Source organism: Rhinolophus ferrumequinum, chromosome 2 (assembly GCF_004115265.2).
Source record: "Rhinolophus ferrumequinum isolate MPI-CBG mRhiFer1 chromosome 2, mRhiFer1_v1.p, whole genome shotgun sequence".
NCBI lineage: Eukaryota > Metazoa > Chordata > Mammalia > Chiroptera > Rhinolophidae > Rhinolophus > Rhinolophus ferrumequinum.
The window spans coordinates 96,201,613-96,219,317 of record NC_046285.1 but is presented as its reverse complement, the minus strand read 5'-3'; the positions used below and the strand labels follow the sequence as shown (position 1 = coordinate 96,219,317).

Sequence of the window (17,705 nt, the reverse complement as noted above, 5' to 3'; positions counted from 1 at the left end):
TTGCTCTGTCCATAATTTGAGGATAATATTTAACTCATTAGATTATTTTAAGGATTAAATGACTTAATAGAGGTAATGTGCTTACAATACTACTTGGCAAATGATAAAAAATAAAAAAGTGAGATAGTATTATCATCATCGCCAACATCATCACCACTACTATCCAACCCACATCCCTAGCTATTAATCCTATTTTATCAATCCTTTGGAGGAAAACAAAAAACAAACAAAAAAACTCTAGTTTGGTCTTTGTTCAGCTTTCTTCCTGTCACTGACCACTGGACGGAGAAGTGCAGAGAGGGTGCCAGAACCTGAGATGTCAAAGACTTTCAGAGTCCAGGCCAGACAGAGACTTTAGTCCTTAAAAGCCATTCCTGAGTGTATACATTGTATTTGCAAAAGAACCACTTCCAGATGGTAGGTAGGCAACAGACCACAAGGCTGCCCTCAGAAGTCAGCTGAGAAGCAGAGTGAGGCAATTTAACTTCATTCAACTCTATATTTTTTCCAGAATCTTCAGTAAGACTAGTGTGTGAGGTTGGCACTGTAAGGGATAGGGAGGGAAAAGGTATAAAATTCTGTGCAAAATTTGAGGATCTGAATAGCCACAGAGGGATAAGATGCATGTAGACCTGTGGAATACAATGCAACACGTGATTAAGAAGTATGTGTTATGCAGACAGGAAGTGGTATGTACACCGGAAGAAGTTCTTGTGAGCCATAGTAGCTAGGAAATACTCACGTAAGAAATGAATCTCAGTAGAAGTTTGCTTGGTAACAAATCACTATCCTCCCAGACCCAAGCCAGAGGATTACATAGATTAGATCATGATTCAGTCTAAAATGGCTTGGATAAAATAGGTTTAAAAAGTCATAACAGACTTGTCATTTCTGGCTTTCATGGTCTGGGAACTGTGGGAATAAGGGACTCTCTAACCTTTATAATCTCCTTCCACGGAGTGGTTAGGTGCTGTCATCAACCCAAAAGACATTTCAAGAAAGTTACTGAGCACCGCACCAGTGGAATTGAAGCAATGAGCCATTGTGGGGACACAGGATCCAGACAGAAATAGTCATTTAAGGAAGCACAAGATGAAAGATATTTCTCAAACTTCCCTGCATAGGAAGTCACTCTTCACATAAGAGCTATTGGCTCATGTTTAAAAGATCCAGCTAATTTTATCATCAGTGTCCAAAATGTTAAGTCCCTGTAGGTTAAAAATGTATTTGTTTGGGAAGAAATCCACGAGGTCAGTTTAAGTTAACCTTTTTCAAAACCAACTATATTGCTTGTAATGGCCCAATCTTTAACACTAGACAGGAGAAAAACATGAAAAATGTCTGAGCAAAGGTGTTTAAATCCCACTGAGGGAATTTTTTAAAGGGAACACATGAATTTTTAAAACCTTGGAGATTCTGCAAATGTCATAACTTTCAATTCAAGAGTATAATCAACTGCAATGATTATGTTATACATACTTGAAATACAGAGACCCCTCATTATACTATAATTGATTTCTTTTAGTACTCTTCCTTCTAAGTGATTTTTGTAAATTAAATCATATTTTTTAAATATCATGAAAATTATTATTTAATGAAATAATATATTTAATTGTGTGTTAAAGGAAATAGTTGTTTTTAAAGCAACTATTCATCTCTGATATAGCTGTATCATAAGTTTCATATAGCTGTTTCATCAGGCTATACCTAAAGTAAAGTATATTGGAGATTTTAAAACATAATTATTTTTGGTACTTCATTTGTTCAATATGCATATACCGGGGGTGCCAAAAAAAGTATACATATGACTTGTATTCATCTTTTGTTATCGATATATATTGAGCATTACAATTTTAATACAGCTTTTCCTTTCTTAAAATGTATATACATTTTCTTGGCACCCTCTGTATTTACCGTATTTATAAGATCAATTTTAATTAGATAACAAAGATCAAATATCAATAATGTCCCCAGTGTGTATGGATGTGTGTGGAGTTAAGCATATATGTAAAAATAAACATATATAAACATAATTCTATATATTAAATCTCCAGACATATTAGTCTGAAGTAGAACTGCATATTTATTCATTCTATTGAATAATATTATACATCTTCATTGTAGAAGCCCCATAACCTGGTTGAAGAAATAATGTGATAAATAATGCTTGTCTCAATAAAAATAAGATATTAGATGGATATATCTATAAATTGGAGTTTCTATCAGACTTAAGACCATGATTACACTCTGGAATTGCACATATTTTATATGTTATAGTAGATACTCTGCAACTGAAAACAATGGAACTATATGGAATACAAAATGCTATTACATCAAAAGACATAAATAATATCTACATTTTCTTCTAGGTTCCAATTATTGCACCTCTTAAAACACTGTATAATTTTTTGTCCAGACAAATGCAAGCTGCCTAAATTCATGTAAATAGTTCCCATAGATTCTATGATGATGACAAGAATTGCAACAGCTCTGGTTGTAATAGAAAGATGCCACAACTACTTACTGCAATGATGTCTTCAGAAAATTTAATTCTGTTGAAACATTAGCCAAGTCATGAGTTCGATGTTCTGTGTATGAAAACAAATAGTCGTTTCCCTTTTGGTTAAGAACACTGACACTGGAACCAGATTGCTGGGATCAAATCCTGGCTTCACCATTTCTTCATGCTGTGTTGTGTTTCCTCATCTGTGAAAAAGAAGTAATAGCATCTTTCTCATATGATCACTGTGAAGATTAAATGAATTAATATACGCAAAGTGTTTACACTAGTGCTTGGCATACAGTAAACTCTATGTGCTGGTTATTATTACCATTTTCAAGAAGTAGTTTTTAACTTCCTACAAACACACTGTAAGTCACTTCCCAGTGACTGTTAATTTGCACGTGAAATAAGAAAGTGATGGTCATCAAATGCTGATACAGTAACGCTTGCTTATAACAAATTTTAGATGAAAAAATGCTTATTCTTTGCCAACAATGTTTCATCAGCTTCCGAATAGCCACATAATCAGGTTTAAACAGACAAAATGAATTTATCTAAGCTTGATGCCCCTCCAGGATTTAAAAAAAAAAAAAAAACCTGTTAAAAAAACACTGTTTAAAAAAAAAAATCCTGGATGATTTCAGATTTAATAAGTGAGGCCTTTTCAGTTTTAGTGACTTGCTAAGAAGCTCAGAGTACTGTACAAATATTCTAATTAACCTTTGACATATTCAGTAAAATAAGAGGCAATCACTGTTTCTATTTTTAAATTATGTATTATTTAAAGCGATTTAGCATGCTGAGACTATAGAAGATTTAGAAGTGCAGAAACATCCAGACTGTCATTCAAATAATTTGCTTGGTCTTTTAATATTTATGACAATTTTTCACGAAGTATGCTCCTATTTTTAGGATTATTAAGATTTACCTTCAAATGGAAAATCTATTTAAAAAGGAGTAAATCTAATTTAACTACTCCCAAGATAGTACTTTTTGACCTAACAAAAAATAAACATTACAGAACAATGTATGGTATGAAAGTGGACAAAACTCAAAAGTGAAAAAAGAGACCCTAATTCTGAATTGGCTCTTTTACTAACCAGTATGACCTCTGTGTATCAATGAGCTGTCTTTGAAGTCAGGACCTGCATAAAGTATATGAAAAGATTGGTCTAGAAAGCCGAACCTGGAAGTTGAAGGATCCTTAAGTGAAACTCTTCCAAATATGAAGTTCTCCTGGTAGGTTTCCAATGGTAGAAAACTCAGTATATCTTAAGGTGCTTTAGCCATCCACAGATATTTCTAATTGTTCAAAAGGGTATTTCTTAGGCACATTTTTAGTCTTCTTGTATATGTAGTCTCCCCAGCTTCTCAAATAGTCTGTAACTCCAAATGTGGAATATGATAGAGCTCCAAAACAGCAAACTTTTTAAATAATGAAAGAGAACATTAAATGAAAGCAGAAGAGTGCTATTCTCTGTCCCACTATGATGACCATTATTAGGCTGGATCAAGAAGAGCAGGAGAAGGTCAAAGGAATTTAGACTGCTTCTTGTACCTCCAACTTGACCAAGTTCTCCACCAAGTAATACTTTACTTACTCAGAAAATGTTCTTCCCTTGATGGTTCAAAGGAGTCCATACCAGCTAGGATCCCCCTCGAACACCTCAAGGATTTTACTCGAAGAACACCTTCTACTTCAAGAAGGAAGAAGTAAATGTGGTTGAATTAAATCCATGACCTCTAGCTCCACAGAAAAGTGCTCCTCAAAGTGCGGTGTGAAGAACGTGCTGACTTGTGCCACCAAACTGTGATATAACAAGGAAAAAAACTGAGAGTAAGCGTTTAGACGTTTTGTAGCCCTTAGGTATTGTGGTGGCACTAAAGGCATGATTAGTGGATACTTCTTGAGAGTAGATGACTTTGAGGGCTGTCAGTGCTCACATGAGTCACACCTGGTAGATCATTCTCTGAAAAATTTTGGCAATATGGCCATCTGCCTACCCCAAATCTGCGGTACAGTGGAAAGAGTATTGAATGAGATACCTGGGGCCCAGTATTAGCTCTGATACAAACCAGTTTTGTCACTTTCGCAAAATCTTCAAATCTTCTCTACCAAATATCTCCTCCTCTGAAAACGGCAGCTTGAATGAGTCAGTTTCTAAAGTCTCTGACAACTTTAAAGTTTCATTCTTCTAAGAAAATTATTTTCCCTTAAGGTAGTTCCCTGATGGAGAAATAATTTTCCCAGCTGTGTATTTACTGCCAAAAGACAGACTGACCTCCCTGCACTTGCACAAGTGGCGCTTTCTGATAAATGTAGCATTATCAGATGTTTAGAGGCTGAAATCACACAACAAATGAAGCATAATCCTGACCTCCCAAAAATGCCTTTGTCGTGGAGACAGGAGATCCAATTTGCAGATATCTCTGGGGTTGAGGAGTAACTCACAGGGGCCTCATCATGACAGAATGGCTTCCATAAAATACCAGTATCTATAAGGTACTGTTTACTGAATTGTTGTTTGTCTCACAAGACCTTTCTCAAGGGGCTCTTCAAATGCCTAACAATCCAAAACAAAGCCATCTGTCCTACCCTAACTCATAAAGCCTACAGCATTAACCCAGGTCTTAAATAGAGTTAGGAAATGAGTGAGCCCCCAGGAACACTTGAGCATGATCACCCACACTAGAGTTGACTCTATAGGATTCCATTTACTTGTATTGCTTATGGCCCCAAATCATGTTTTAAGCTTCTCTGCACTCCTGAGATGATATGCCCTGTACCTGTCAAAGAAGCTGTCTGTGTGTGGGCACCATACATGTCTTCATGTGTGAGAGCTGGAGTTAGCTCCAAATTATCAGTAATTCTGATAAAGTCTTTCATATTCCAAATAAATGGACGGGAGTGTTGATGCAAGTGAAGACAAATTCAGAAAAAAATAATTGGAACAATATGGAAATTGCTGAGTAAAATGTAGACTATATAATCATAGATCACTAATCAAAAGAATAGAAAATTTATATCTAAGCAATATGAAAACTTAGGCAGTATTTTTAACAAAGAAAATAAGATAATGAGATGGTGGAATGTATAGATGCATATATAATATGCATATCTCATAAATATGCTTTATTATTGAATCTATCAAAAAATCAAGGAATGAAAGAGAAGACAAATGCAAAGAACACTTTGAAAAGAAATATTCGATCTTCATTATCTAAAATATAATTACAATTAAAATTGAATATATACATTAAGAGGCATATAAATACAGTCCAAAGAGTTTTCTGATCTGCATTGTTACTTGTAAAGGACATTTGTATTCTACATTTTCTAGAAAAGATAAGAGTGGATGGCAGATCTTTCATAAATGAAGCCAAGAAATCACGTGATTTATCCCAGAGCTGTTCCCAGCAAAGGAATGCTGGGTCACGTATTGAGACTTACATATCAGAAACCAATAAAACAATGCCTGCTGAAATTAAATGGTTGAAGGGAAATGGAGTAAATGAGTAAAGTCCTAGAGAGAGCTAGTCACCGCTTGGCCCATTGGGGTTTGAGGGCTTGTTTTTACGTGGTCACAGTTCAGTAGGCAAATGCTGTCATTGATACCACCAAGGTTCTTCCTTCCCTAACCGAAATCAACAAAAGAATGTTGAGTCAAAGTCTTACATCAATCAGGCAAGATCTTCTTTTTCTCAGTAGTTGTCTCAGTGCCTCTAAGTGTTTTCTTGTAATAAATTGAGTTATTCTCAATTACAAACTGAAGTCGCAGGACCTTCAATATTGGTTTCCTACCTGAGGAGAAAGAATCTTCCCTATACTCTTTGAACCACTGGGATTTGAATAGCTTTGGGATATATTTTCTCAGCACTCTTCTGCTGGTGGGTGTGCTTTCTTTCCCTGCAGAAGTCAAAGATATCCACTTACGAGAAGATGTGGGCTTTCATGAGCAGCAGACAGCAGACTGCCCTGGTAAAAAACAGCGATGAAGGGATACAACGAGTACTGACCACTGACTACGCCCTGCTGATGGAGTCCACCAGCATCGAGTATGTGACTCAGAGAAATTGCAACCTCACTCAGATTGGGGGCCTTATTGACTCCAAAGGTTATGGAGTGGGAACACCTATAGGTAAGAGAGACAAGCCATTAGCCAAGACTAAGAAGGGCAATGTCAATTATGAAGTATAGAAGGGATATATACTCCACATCCTGAGAAGGTCTACAATGCCTTCAGTGGACTAGTAAATAAGGGAAATTTCAACATAGATCAGAGGCATGTTTTCAATTGAAAATTCAGATATTTAACCTAATACACTTTGAATTCACTATTTCTTTCAAGTTCTACCATGAGATATCTGTTTAACTCTATAGATTTTATCATTTTTATCCCAAATATTTTTAAAAGAATATCTTCTTAATTAATCTTCTTGGCATTATTTTCATCAGTACCTATACATATTTATATAGTTTTTCAATTTTAAATTATATTGGAATATAACAAAATTAATCATGCATATAGATGATAAAAGTTGAAGGGCTCGGTTTCCATGTCAGTGATGTAAAAGCAAAACTATATCTGTAAAAGGAAAAGGATAAACATTAAATTATAATTAACTCAGCAATATGCTAAATCCAATTGATGATAACTATCTAAAACCTCCAAATATTTCTATTCCTTTATTTTGTACTATTGCTCTCCCTGGGGATAGTATTGCCTTATAGTCATACAGATTTATACAGCGAGGTCTTCTTGCATGTCTAACGTATAGAACTATATTTTATATTCAAGGAATAATTACTAATTCCCTCTCTATAGAAAACTGTATTGGGTAAAATCTAGTACAGTGGCAGCCTGCTCTTCTCAAGTGAGTCATTGGTAATTTTCTAATAAGCATTCCAAAGGACAGGAATAGGTACATCTAAACCACTGGACTCCAGACCAATGAGCAGAAATCTTAGTTATAGACAAGTCAGATAATTAAGGACCCACAGTAGATTCAGTTTGCTTGTCTGTGTTATTATTGTTTGAAAGGGATTATCCAGTTCAACCTTCAACATTAGACAGGGATTGCAAACTCAAATGCCCCCAGAGACCAAGCAGAGACCATTCATAATTGAATAAGGCATGTTTGCTTGAGGAGGCAACAGAGAATGGTAGCAACTATGGAGAATTAGAGACGACACAACTCATCGAAAGAGGGCAGCTGTCTTTCAGATCAGTCAATTGTATATGTGGGAATCTGAGTACAAGGTTGTTAGATATTCCACTTTTCATGGGAAAAAAAATCAGATTTTAGGTGAACTGTCCTGATATTTTAACAACAAATTCATTTAAAGAAAAAGACTATGTATCTCAGGTCAAACTTTTGATCAATACTAATTTGATTAACCAGATACAGGTCAATTCACTTCACCTTTTACCATACTACACAACCAATTTCACTCCCTGATATCTATCTGGTGTTAGAAATATATGCTATGAAGAAAGAAAGTTTATTATTACTGCTATCATGTGTGTCTTCAAAAAAATCTACTACAGAATGATAGGCTAGGTATCCTTTATCTGCATTTTTATCCCTTTATTTTCAATGACTTTTCCTGATGAAAATACCAACATTGTTAATGAAGTGTGTATTTTTTTTTCTAAGTGGCAAGCTCTCCTACAATTAAGTCAACATGTCTGCAGGAGACCAGAGGGGTTGTTAAACACTAACTAAAAAGACATTATGCCTCTTTTTGACTTGAAAAGCAATGTCCTATCTCCTTAACCATTGTCCATTGTCACCTCATTTCAGATAATAAGGGTGATAAAGAGATGCTATTTTTAATAATTCCATCACTACTGTTTTTAGTTAAATGGGCCATAAGTTAGACAAGAACACTAGGAGTGGGTTGCCTTTGCCTGAATCTTTTCAAAATCAAGACCTTAGAATTGATTGTGATATACTCTGCATATTTTTAGAGGAACAACTGTAGTTTCTCAATCGAACTATAGACTAAATTATAAAATTTATAACTGCATTTTTATCATTCCCTCTTCCTCTCATAACCCCACCTCAACCACCTTTCAACATCTCTCTTTGCTTACCAAATTTCCTGTCTAGTAATAATGATAGAAAACCACAATGTATATAATTCCTTCGGAGAATATTTTCACTTTAATATGAGACTTTTAATGGGTATTTTTTCTATGAAATGGACTATAACTCTAAAACTAATTTTTTGGGGGGTGAATGTGGAGGAAACAAGGGGCTCCTTTCTGCAACACTCCTGAATTAATATAGCACTTTGAAAATTACTCTGCCTTCATGTAAATGAGACTGACCCTCTAATGAATATCACTGTTTTTATATAATATGATAATAAAGATACTTGAATGTTCCAGTTCAGTTTGCTTTCAGCCAACCTCATCCATACTCGGACATACAAGTGCCAAAGTTGAAGATTCTATCTCCCTCCCTTTCTTCCTCCCTAGATGAAAAGAAATACACTCCAGGAATTTTTCATAATGGTTATAAACCTGTCATGCTTTTAAACCCAAAACAATGAGGGAATAATTGGAACAGATGGCAGAGCTCAGAGAGAATACATCCATTGGGAATACAGCTGTTGGATAAATTTGTGAGATATTTCTTTCTATGATGAATTAACTCTTTAAGAAAGATCAGTTGCTATTCAGGAAGATCTGTGTATATACATATATATTTTTCAAGTAACTTTAATAAATCACTTCCAATGTCATTCAGTCCATTTAAACAACAACAACAAAGATTGAATCTAAAATATATTCAGACATAAAACATTCTCTGTTCACGTCTAGTCCTGCCCTGACTGAGTTCCTCATGGCTCCAAACTCTTCTCCATGGTCAAAGATTGGCAAAGTCACCTCAGTCACAACACAAAATGGAAGATTTTGCTTTGTAAAGACTCTCAGGACAGAAGCTCTGAAAAATGTGCTTCCTGAGGGATTTAAAATAAAACTTTAAGAGAATGAGAGCAGTGAAGCCTTAAACAGGTTACCAGGAAGCCAGAAATTACCTTCCTTAAAGACAACTTTAAACAGAGATCTGTTCCTCATCTGTCTGCAATGAAAACAGGAGAGCGTCAGTCAGCATTTATTGAGTATCCACTGTGTATACTGCGTGATTACTGGTGTAGCCACCACTGTAAAAATTATTTGTACACTCTTCAAAGCACTTTTATGTACATTAAAACAGAGCTCTCCTAGTTCACTTACTTGCTCACATGCAATGGGTATACTAATTGTGCTAATGTTGACACTATTATTCTGGGGATGTTTAAGCAAGCAGTCAATATCTTCTCATTTGGCTTTCAAGAGCAATTTTCTCACCAAAAATCCATACTCTTACTTGAAAAGTCACCATCTAATTCCAGAACATTTTGTTCTTCATTTAAACTTGATTTTGTGTCCTGACTATGACTTTAGAAAATCTTGGGAGAAAAGGAAAAAAAAATGACACAAGCCAAAATGTTAACGCTTTATTTTCCCAACTTAAACATTGCCATTGAATGTAAAGTATGTGGAGGTTTGGGAGTGGGTACACAAAGGAGATGGACGAAGAAGCATTAGTGGAAATAACACTAGAAGAGTAAAAAGAATTGAGTTAAATTCTTGACTCTGCCAATAACTATTACTTTCACTCACTAAATTTCTTCAATCCTAAAATTAGTGCACTTGACTGTATGATTCCTAAGATTTCTTTTGTTTCTCAGATGTCACAGTTTTCTCTTTGCAATTTTCTTTTTTTTTTTTTTTTTGCATTTTTCTGTTTCTATCCAAAACTTAAAAATTTGCAAACAGAAAGAGCCAGGGTGTATTCCCACTAAGTAGAAGAAATATGAACAAAATTCTTAGCATCGAAGGAGATATTGAGTAAATGAATCTTCCCATCTTTCCTGTCTTTCTTTGCATTGACTGACATAGGATTCCAGTACTAGGCAAGCTACGACCACAACCTAATGTTGGTGCTTTCTAACCTTAAATATAATTAAAAGTTCCATGACATTACTAAAAGGTAGATTATAAAAATATCAATAAAGGCCTTGCAAATTTTCCAAACAACTGAATTTCATAGGACCTTAGAATTAATTAAAACCTACACTTCATATTATATTAATAGGTATATTGGCCAGTAGGGACTAATTATTATAACCAACATCTGAAATTTTCCAGTGGCCTACACAGTAAATGGTTATTTCTTGACCTTGTCACAGTCCAAAGTAGATTGAAAGAGGGACTCTGATTCATGCAGTCATCCTGGGACCCAAACTCCTTGGAATTGGTGGTTCCACTACCCCTAGTGATTCGAAATCCTTTTCTTCCTGCTGTGTATTTGGGGAAGGGAAAGTAGAGGATCATGCTGTGAGGATTTATGAGACAGGATTGGAAATAATCTTCCATCACTTTAGCTCCCAATACCTAGAAATTGGCCAGATCACCACACTAAATTGTAAAGGAGCCTGGGAAATGTTTAGCTACTCCCTTGGAATAAGAGGAAATGACACTAGTGATTATCTAGCTAGGCTGTCACAATATCAGACAATCAAAAGCCTAGAAAAAGCAGAATCTAAACAACGAAACCTCCTAATTAATGTTGGAAAAGCTTCATGAAAACCTCACAGGAAGCAGAGGTATATCACAGAATTCCCACAGCTTTGCCTTGTTTAAAAGGAACAGACAGTCTAGGCAAGAGTTCATCTCAACATGTCAGCTATCCCCTTTCCAATTATTTAGAGCCTTCAAAAATAGGATTGAACTTTTGTGCCCTTTGCCAGTCAACTTGTAGATTTCCCAACAGCCACAAAGTAGTTAGCTCTAAGACAATAATCTTTCTTCACATCTTCTTCAACCTTTTAGTGACCAATATCCAAATGACCTTACTTACAGGTTCTCCTTACCGGGACAAAATTACTATTGCTATCCTTCAATTACAAGAAGAGGGGAAACTGCATATGATGAAAGAGAAGTGGTGGAGGGGAAATGGCTGTCCCGAGGAAGACAGCAAAGAGGCCAGTGCTCTAGGAGTAGAGAATATTGGGGGCATCTTCATTGTTCTGGCTGCTGGACTGGTCCTTTCTGTATTTGTAGCCATCGGAGAATTTATATACAAATCACGGAAAAACAATGACATTGAACAGGTGAGTCCTCTCTTTTTAGGCCTGGGTAGTTTTTAGTATTATCTGTCTTAAGTTTGGTTGGTTGGTTGGTTTAAGGATGTTTGCACTTTTTTAGTAACAGTCTATTGAACTAGATGCCCAGAAGAGCCATTTCTGTGTTAGAGCAAAGAGCTATTGAATCCCTATTAGGTGCTGCTGAGACTTCAGCCCCATCACTTATTAATGAGGAAAAGAAAGCAAAGCACCTTATACATTAAACCCAGTTAGTGCTATTCAGAATGACAGTACAGAAATTCCAAAGTCAGTTAATTTATGGAACCAGTTATTTGCTCTTAAGATAGAAACCCTAGATACAGCAGGGAAGAAATAAATCCAAAATTGGAAAAGATATAAAGAGATATTTGAGAGAAATATTACCATCCCTTAATGTAGATGCTGAGCCCATGTACTGATATAAAGCAATTTATATAAAGATATAAATATAATATTTTGAAACTGAGCTCTTACTTCTATCAAGGTATACTTTGTAAAAGATAATTCACCTTTTTGTTTTTGCCAGGAATACGATAAATAACACAAAATGACAATAAAACATATTAGAAACTTTATTTTTCAAAATTGTATTTAGGATTTAGGTTGATTTCAACAGCCAACCGTTTTTTGGGGTTTTTTTGCCTATTATTTTTATTTTTGATAGAAATCATACCAGTGTGCATTCTTCTAAATCAGATGAATGTGACTAAAGATAATTCCTTCATAAACATACTAGAATAAATAAAATACAAAACTCATGGCATTGTAGTATATTAAGCCACCCAGTGAATTTAAAGATATTGTTAGAATGTCAAGACAAGGAACTATTAACAGTTTCATAGTTTAATGCTCAGCTGTCACTGTCTTGAAATTCTTAATAATTTTTGAACAGGGGTCCTACACTGTCATTTTGCACTGAGCCCCACAAATTACGTAGCCAGTTCTGATGAATAATCTCACACTAGTCCTACTTTCTTCACATGGAAGTTCCGCTTAAGCTCCCAAATCCGGGTTGAAGGATTATAACCTGATTTCATCATGAAAAATTTCCCCAAATCACAAGGCAACTGTGAGAACATTAAGCACCCCTTTACTGGATCCTGTTAGAGAAACTGTCCAATTAAAAGGGAGAATGGACTGGTCTGCTTTGTTTTAACGTTCAATCTGCTCTGGAGGTGTCTTGTTTTATGCAATTAATTTGACAAATAAAAGCTTGTATATGTTATGCTTTAATGTGCTTCTCATGATTGCCTGCTTCATTTGATTTAAATTTTCATTTAAACACTCATTTTTGCTTCTGATTTATTCATTTTTCTATATTTCTTTTCTCATTTCTTTTGCATGCAAGGCTTTTTGTTTCTTTTATGGACTGCAGTGTAAGCAAACCCATCCAACCAACTCTACTTCTGGAACCACTTTATCTACGGATTTAGAATGTGGCAAATTAATTCGAGAGGAGAGAGGGATTCGGACACAGTCCTCAGTTCATACCGTGTAATCAGTTAAAGGGAAAAAAAAAAAAGGTGTTCCCAGAAGAAATTGTTTCTCCTACATGGTGTTGTCAGTGCTATCTGTATCTACGAAACATAGTCATAATTCTGTATCCCTTTAAGATAGGAAAATTCAGGAATTCAGGTACTCTAGATGTCAAATCCAATGCACTGGAAATAGATGTACATTGTGTGTTGAAACAGGGCATAATTGAGGCATATAGACTCCAAGCTGTGTGCATACAGAGGAATCTGCTATACCATCAAGTTGTCTTAGTTCTGTCTTCATGCATTAAAAATAAGCAACTATTTCCTCATGAAAAAGTAGATTCAGACGTTAAACAGTGCAAAACATGAAAACAAAATCCCAATTTTATGAACTCTTTTTCATCTTGGGAACCTTTTTTTTCCTATTTCCTCCTCCCTATCTGAAAGGTTCTGTAGCTCCACACACTTTCAAACAACCCGAAGCCCTATCTTTTCATTATAATTCCAGAACAATGTTAATTTTTCATTCAAATTCACTTCACTATTTAAAATGTATTATTTGGACAAAAACTCAAAGATGTCTTAGATTTTAAAGATTTTAAAAAACTGTGATCCAGACAAGGAAAATGAAACTTCAAACCTCTGGTGCCACAGAAGAGTGTGAGCTGCGTGGAACCTCACTCAGGAAGGCACACATGGGCGAGAATCATTCCTGGGTAGGAGCTCATTAACGTCGACCTCTCCAGTAACATGTACTTGTACAGCTCAACAACTATCAGGAGGTTCAGAAAGACAGTGCTCTCAGAGTCTCTAAGGAACTGTGAGGTGTTTTGTTGTTGTTGTTCAAGCTGTATGTTATTGCTTGCAAGCCTCAAGCAAGGTCCTCAGCTAGGAATTAATGCCCAGCCTCTCCACTCACTTTATCCTCTCTCTTTGCACTGATGAACATTTTTTTACGAGATGTTATTTCATTCCCTTCCCACTCCTCCAGGATAGAGTGGTTGTTCTTGGAGCAATCTTTTCTGAGCACTGGAACTTTCACACTCATTTGTCTGGCTGCTTTGCCATCATCCATTCATTCCAAGTGCACTGGGGAGAAGGGCAAGGAGGAGAAAATAGAGGAAAGAATTTCCATGCACGTTAGTTACAGATCTCTGTGGATTTATTTTTCACCCACACTCAAAGTGCTGTAAATAATTCCCCCTCTAACTCAGCTTGGTGACATAGGAAGCCAACTGCATATTTAATTTGTTATGATGGAGGATGTCTGCTGTTCCTCTGGGCTTGTTTCCTCTTTACAGTGAGCAGGGGAATTGAAGAGACCTTTCATCTTCCCCCAAAATGGGAGCAGTTGTTCTTTGTTCTCATTAATGAGATCACCTTTTGACACAGGAAGTGATTCCCCACCCCAAAACCATATTGCTCAGAAGTAGAAATATGCCATCTGTGCAGTCATGTAACATTTTTCCTTCTCTTTACTTATCTTTAAATGGGCCTCAGTTTTTGAATCACAAGTCTCTCTAGTCAACTCTATATGTCTCCACTAAAGCGTGTTCAGGAAAGTTGACTCTTGCCCTGATTGCTTCTCAGTCTTGCTTTCTTCTTTAAATAAACGTATTTTTAAGAAAATATTTGTAAATTACACTAACATTTACTTACTGTTGTTACTGAAGTGAAAGCAACATACTGTTTGCCCTAGTTCAGAGTTCATATTTTTATACTCAACAGAATCAGATATTGGGTTAAATATTATATTATTTTAGCTTCATAATTCATTGGTCATGTAAATAGAAATTACAAAAGTTTATATTCCCAAGGACTACTTAATAAACCAAAACTGCTACCAAAAACGGTAAATGGGTGATTGATGAAGTATAGATGATCAGGGTTGACAAAGACAAAACTTCAGTTTCTATAGCCACTATCCTTTAAAAGCATAATTCAGAGGTTCAGATAAAGAAATGATCCCTTCCAAAAATTAATACTTGTGTACTCCTTTAAGCTGTATGCTACCGAATTCTGATACATATATATTACTTTATGGCTTTCAAAATTTTTTCACATATGGCATTACATTTAATCCTTTCAACAATTTTATTTCATCTTTACTAACAGAAATAGGTATCAGAGTCAGAGACCTGGAGTCCTACACTTTTGAAACAGAAGAGAATTTTCTAAATCAGCCATACTTAGGTTCAAGTTCTAGTACAGCCTCTGTTTAGTGAGTATAGACAAGTGACTGCGTTTCAAAGCCTTGGTTTCTTAATATGTAATACGTACTGGGATACAGTGTCTAGGTCATAAAGTTGTGCGAAAGAGTATTTTTCAAACTAGTTTCCACTGACAGGTGTTAGTCAAATAAGATTTTCGTGATCCACTAACCCATGGAGTTATATGCTAAATGTTCCTTTATTGAACGACATCTCAGTGTATGTAATATGTTACCTATGATACATTTAGAATTTTCAACAAGATGAAGAAATATCTAGCATTTCCCAAACTTATTGGATCACAGAATCTTTTTTTCCCCAAAGCATCTTGACAGACCAGAGTTTACAGATCATACTCCAAGAAATGTTGGTACAATGGGTCTCTTATACGACATGCTTTATACCATGCCTGGCATGTAATTGCCCCCAATAAATAATAGTACTTATGATTTGAGGTAATTTTTTAACTTCTCGGAGCCTCAGTCCTAATACTTCATTTGTCAAATGAAGATAATACATTAATTTATAGAGGGGGTGCCAAAAAAATGTATACAAGTGGACACTTTGGTCAACACTGCTCAAGCAGTAGTTCGTCATAATCAGAAGTGTCTGGACGCTGATGGAAACCACTTTGAGCACCTCTTATGATTGCTGAAGTCAAATGTGACTTATATTCATCTTTTGTTATCGGTATATATTGAGTATTACAATTTTAATACAGTTTTCCTTTCTTAAAATGTGTATACATTTTTTTTTGGCACCCTCAGTATTTGCTGTGAGAATTAAATGAAATAATATAATGGCATAGAAAATGAAATTATTTATAAAGTCCTGTTAATAAATATTGGTTAAGAGGTGTTAGGTCCTTATAGAGAAATTAAGTGTTGCTCTCTGGCACCCGGGCAGCAAGTACAGTTTATCATGCACCTTAAAACAAAGTCAGTTTGGAAAACATGTTTTCTAATTTAGAGGTTCAAACTGTCTCTAAGACCACTTTTCCTCACACAAGCAACAAAAATTAATGGCAAGTTCATTGCACCCAAGAGAAGGACGAAATTGGCAATACATGACAACCAAAAGTGGAAGTTATAAACCTCATCTCTAGGAATTTTAACTTAAATAGTCTGGAATGGAGGCAGAACAGCAGCAGTTGTTAAGCTACTCAGTTGATTCTAGTGTTCTGTAGCGATCTGAAGCAGCCTCTTACATGTATAATTGGCACTAGATAAGCCTTTGCTGTTTATTGATTGATTCTCGTGGTAGGACAACTAATTCTAATCAAGATACGCAACACATATTCAGCATTCAATATGCAATACATCCTTTGAAGGGAAAAGTCAGGAACAAACTGTGCACCTCTTGGAAACAGACATTTCACTGTTTTCAACTGATAATCTTCATGTCTCGTTATAAATGCTAGGCCTACTCAAAATGATCAAGTAGCTGGTTTACGGCTCTCTCTGTGCCCTCCCCCTCCCTTCAGGAACCTTAAGTTATTTCAGACACCGAGGTTCCTTAACCTCTCCTCTTTCTCTTTTTACACATGCTCTCAGATAACCAATTCTTGTCATCAAGTAAATGACCACTAAGTGACACCGCCAGGGGCCATTGCATTTTAAGTAAAATTTAGATTTTTTAAAAAAAGGCTTGAACATGAAAAAAATATTCAAACTCTCTATTTTTATGTCACTAGTTCTCAGATTTTGGTGTATCTCAAAAATAACCTAGGCAAAATTATGTAAAATATGCATCTACCTCCAGAGATTCCACCTCAGTGAATATAGTCCAGGAACTGGCATTTTTAACAAAAGCTGAAAGTGAATGCTTAAAACTCCTTGCACACATCAGATGTTTATAAAAATTTGATTGAATAAGCAGTTTTCTCCAAAATTAGGTCATGTACATGAGTTTTCATTAAAATTGTCCGATACAAAGGGTGGTTTTTTAAAATAGCTTTTCTTACATGAGTTGTTTTGGTTTTTTTCTCCCAACAATCCTAGATACAGTTGTTATACTTAAAAGCAGTTGTTAAGTAAGAGTTCCCTTTACAACTATCCACTGCATTTTGACTTCAAATTTGGTGGTAAGTGTGGGTTTTTATTAACACTGGCAGGTTATCTTGTAGCTTATACTTTGAGAAGTATTGTTTAGAGTGAGGAAGAGAGCAGAGAGGTATGAAAACAAGGCACAAGTGTATCAACACCGTGTAGCACATAATGTTGTCAAATTTGTTTCCTAACAAGCCTGTCTATAAGCTAATGCAATAAGAGAAAAAATAAAGGTCATTCTGTTTTAGACTAAAATCATGAATTGAATTATTTTAGAGTTCTTCC

At 35.5% G+C, this 17,705-nt stretch overlaps 1 protein-coding gene across 9 annotated transcripts in view; it reads left to right on the top strand.

Moving 5' to 3' along the window:
• The window catches only part of GRIK1 (glutamate ionotropic receptor kainate type subunit 1), a 352,370-nt gene that overhangs the window by 323,338 nt on the left and 11,327 nt on the right, over positions 1-17,705 (top strand). For 5 of the 9 annotated variants that reach the window (XM_033087845.1, XM_033087814.1, XM_033087823.1 and 2 more), the window contains 2 exons: positions 6,417-6,642; positions 11,422-11,672. In XM_033087845.1, coding sequence (XP_032943736.1) covers positions 6,417-6,642; positions 11,422-11,672 — 477 coding nt within the window. Of the gene's footprint in view, positions 1-6,416; positions 6,643-11,421; positions 11,673-13,032; positions 13,192-17,705 lie in introns of those variants that run through there. The other 4 variants (XM_033087862.1, XM_033087870.1, XM_033087834.1 and 1 more) reach the window with 3 other exon arrangements.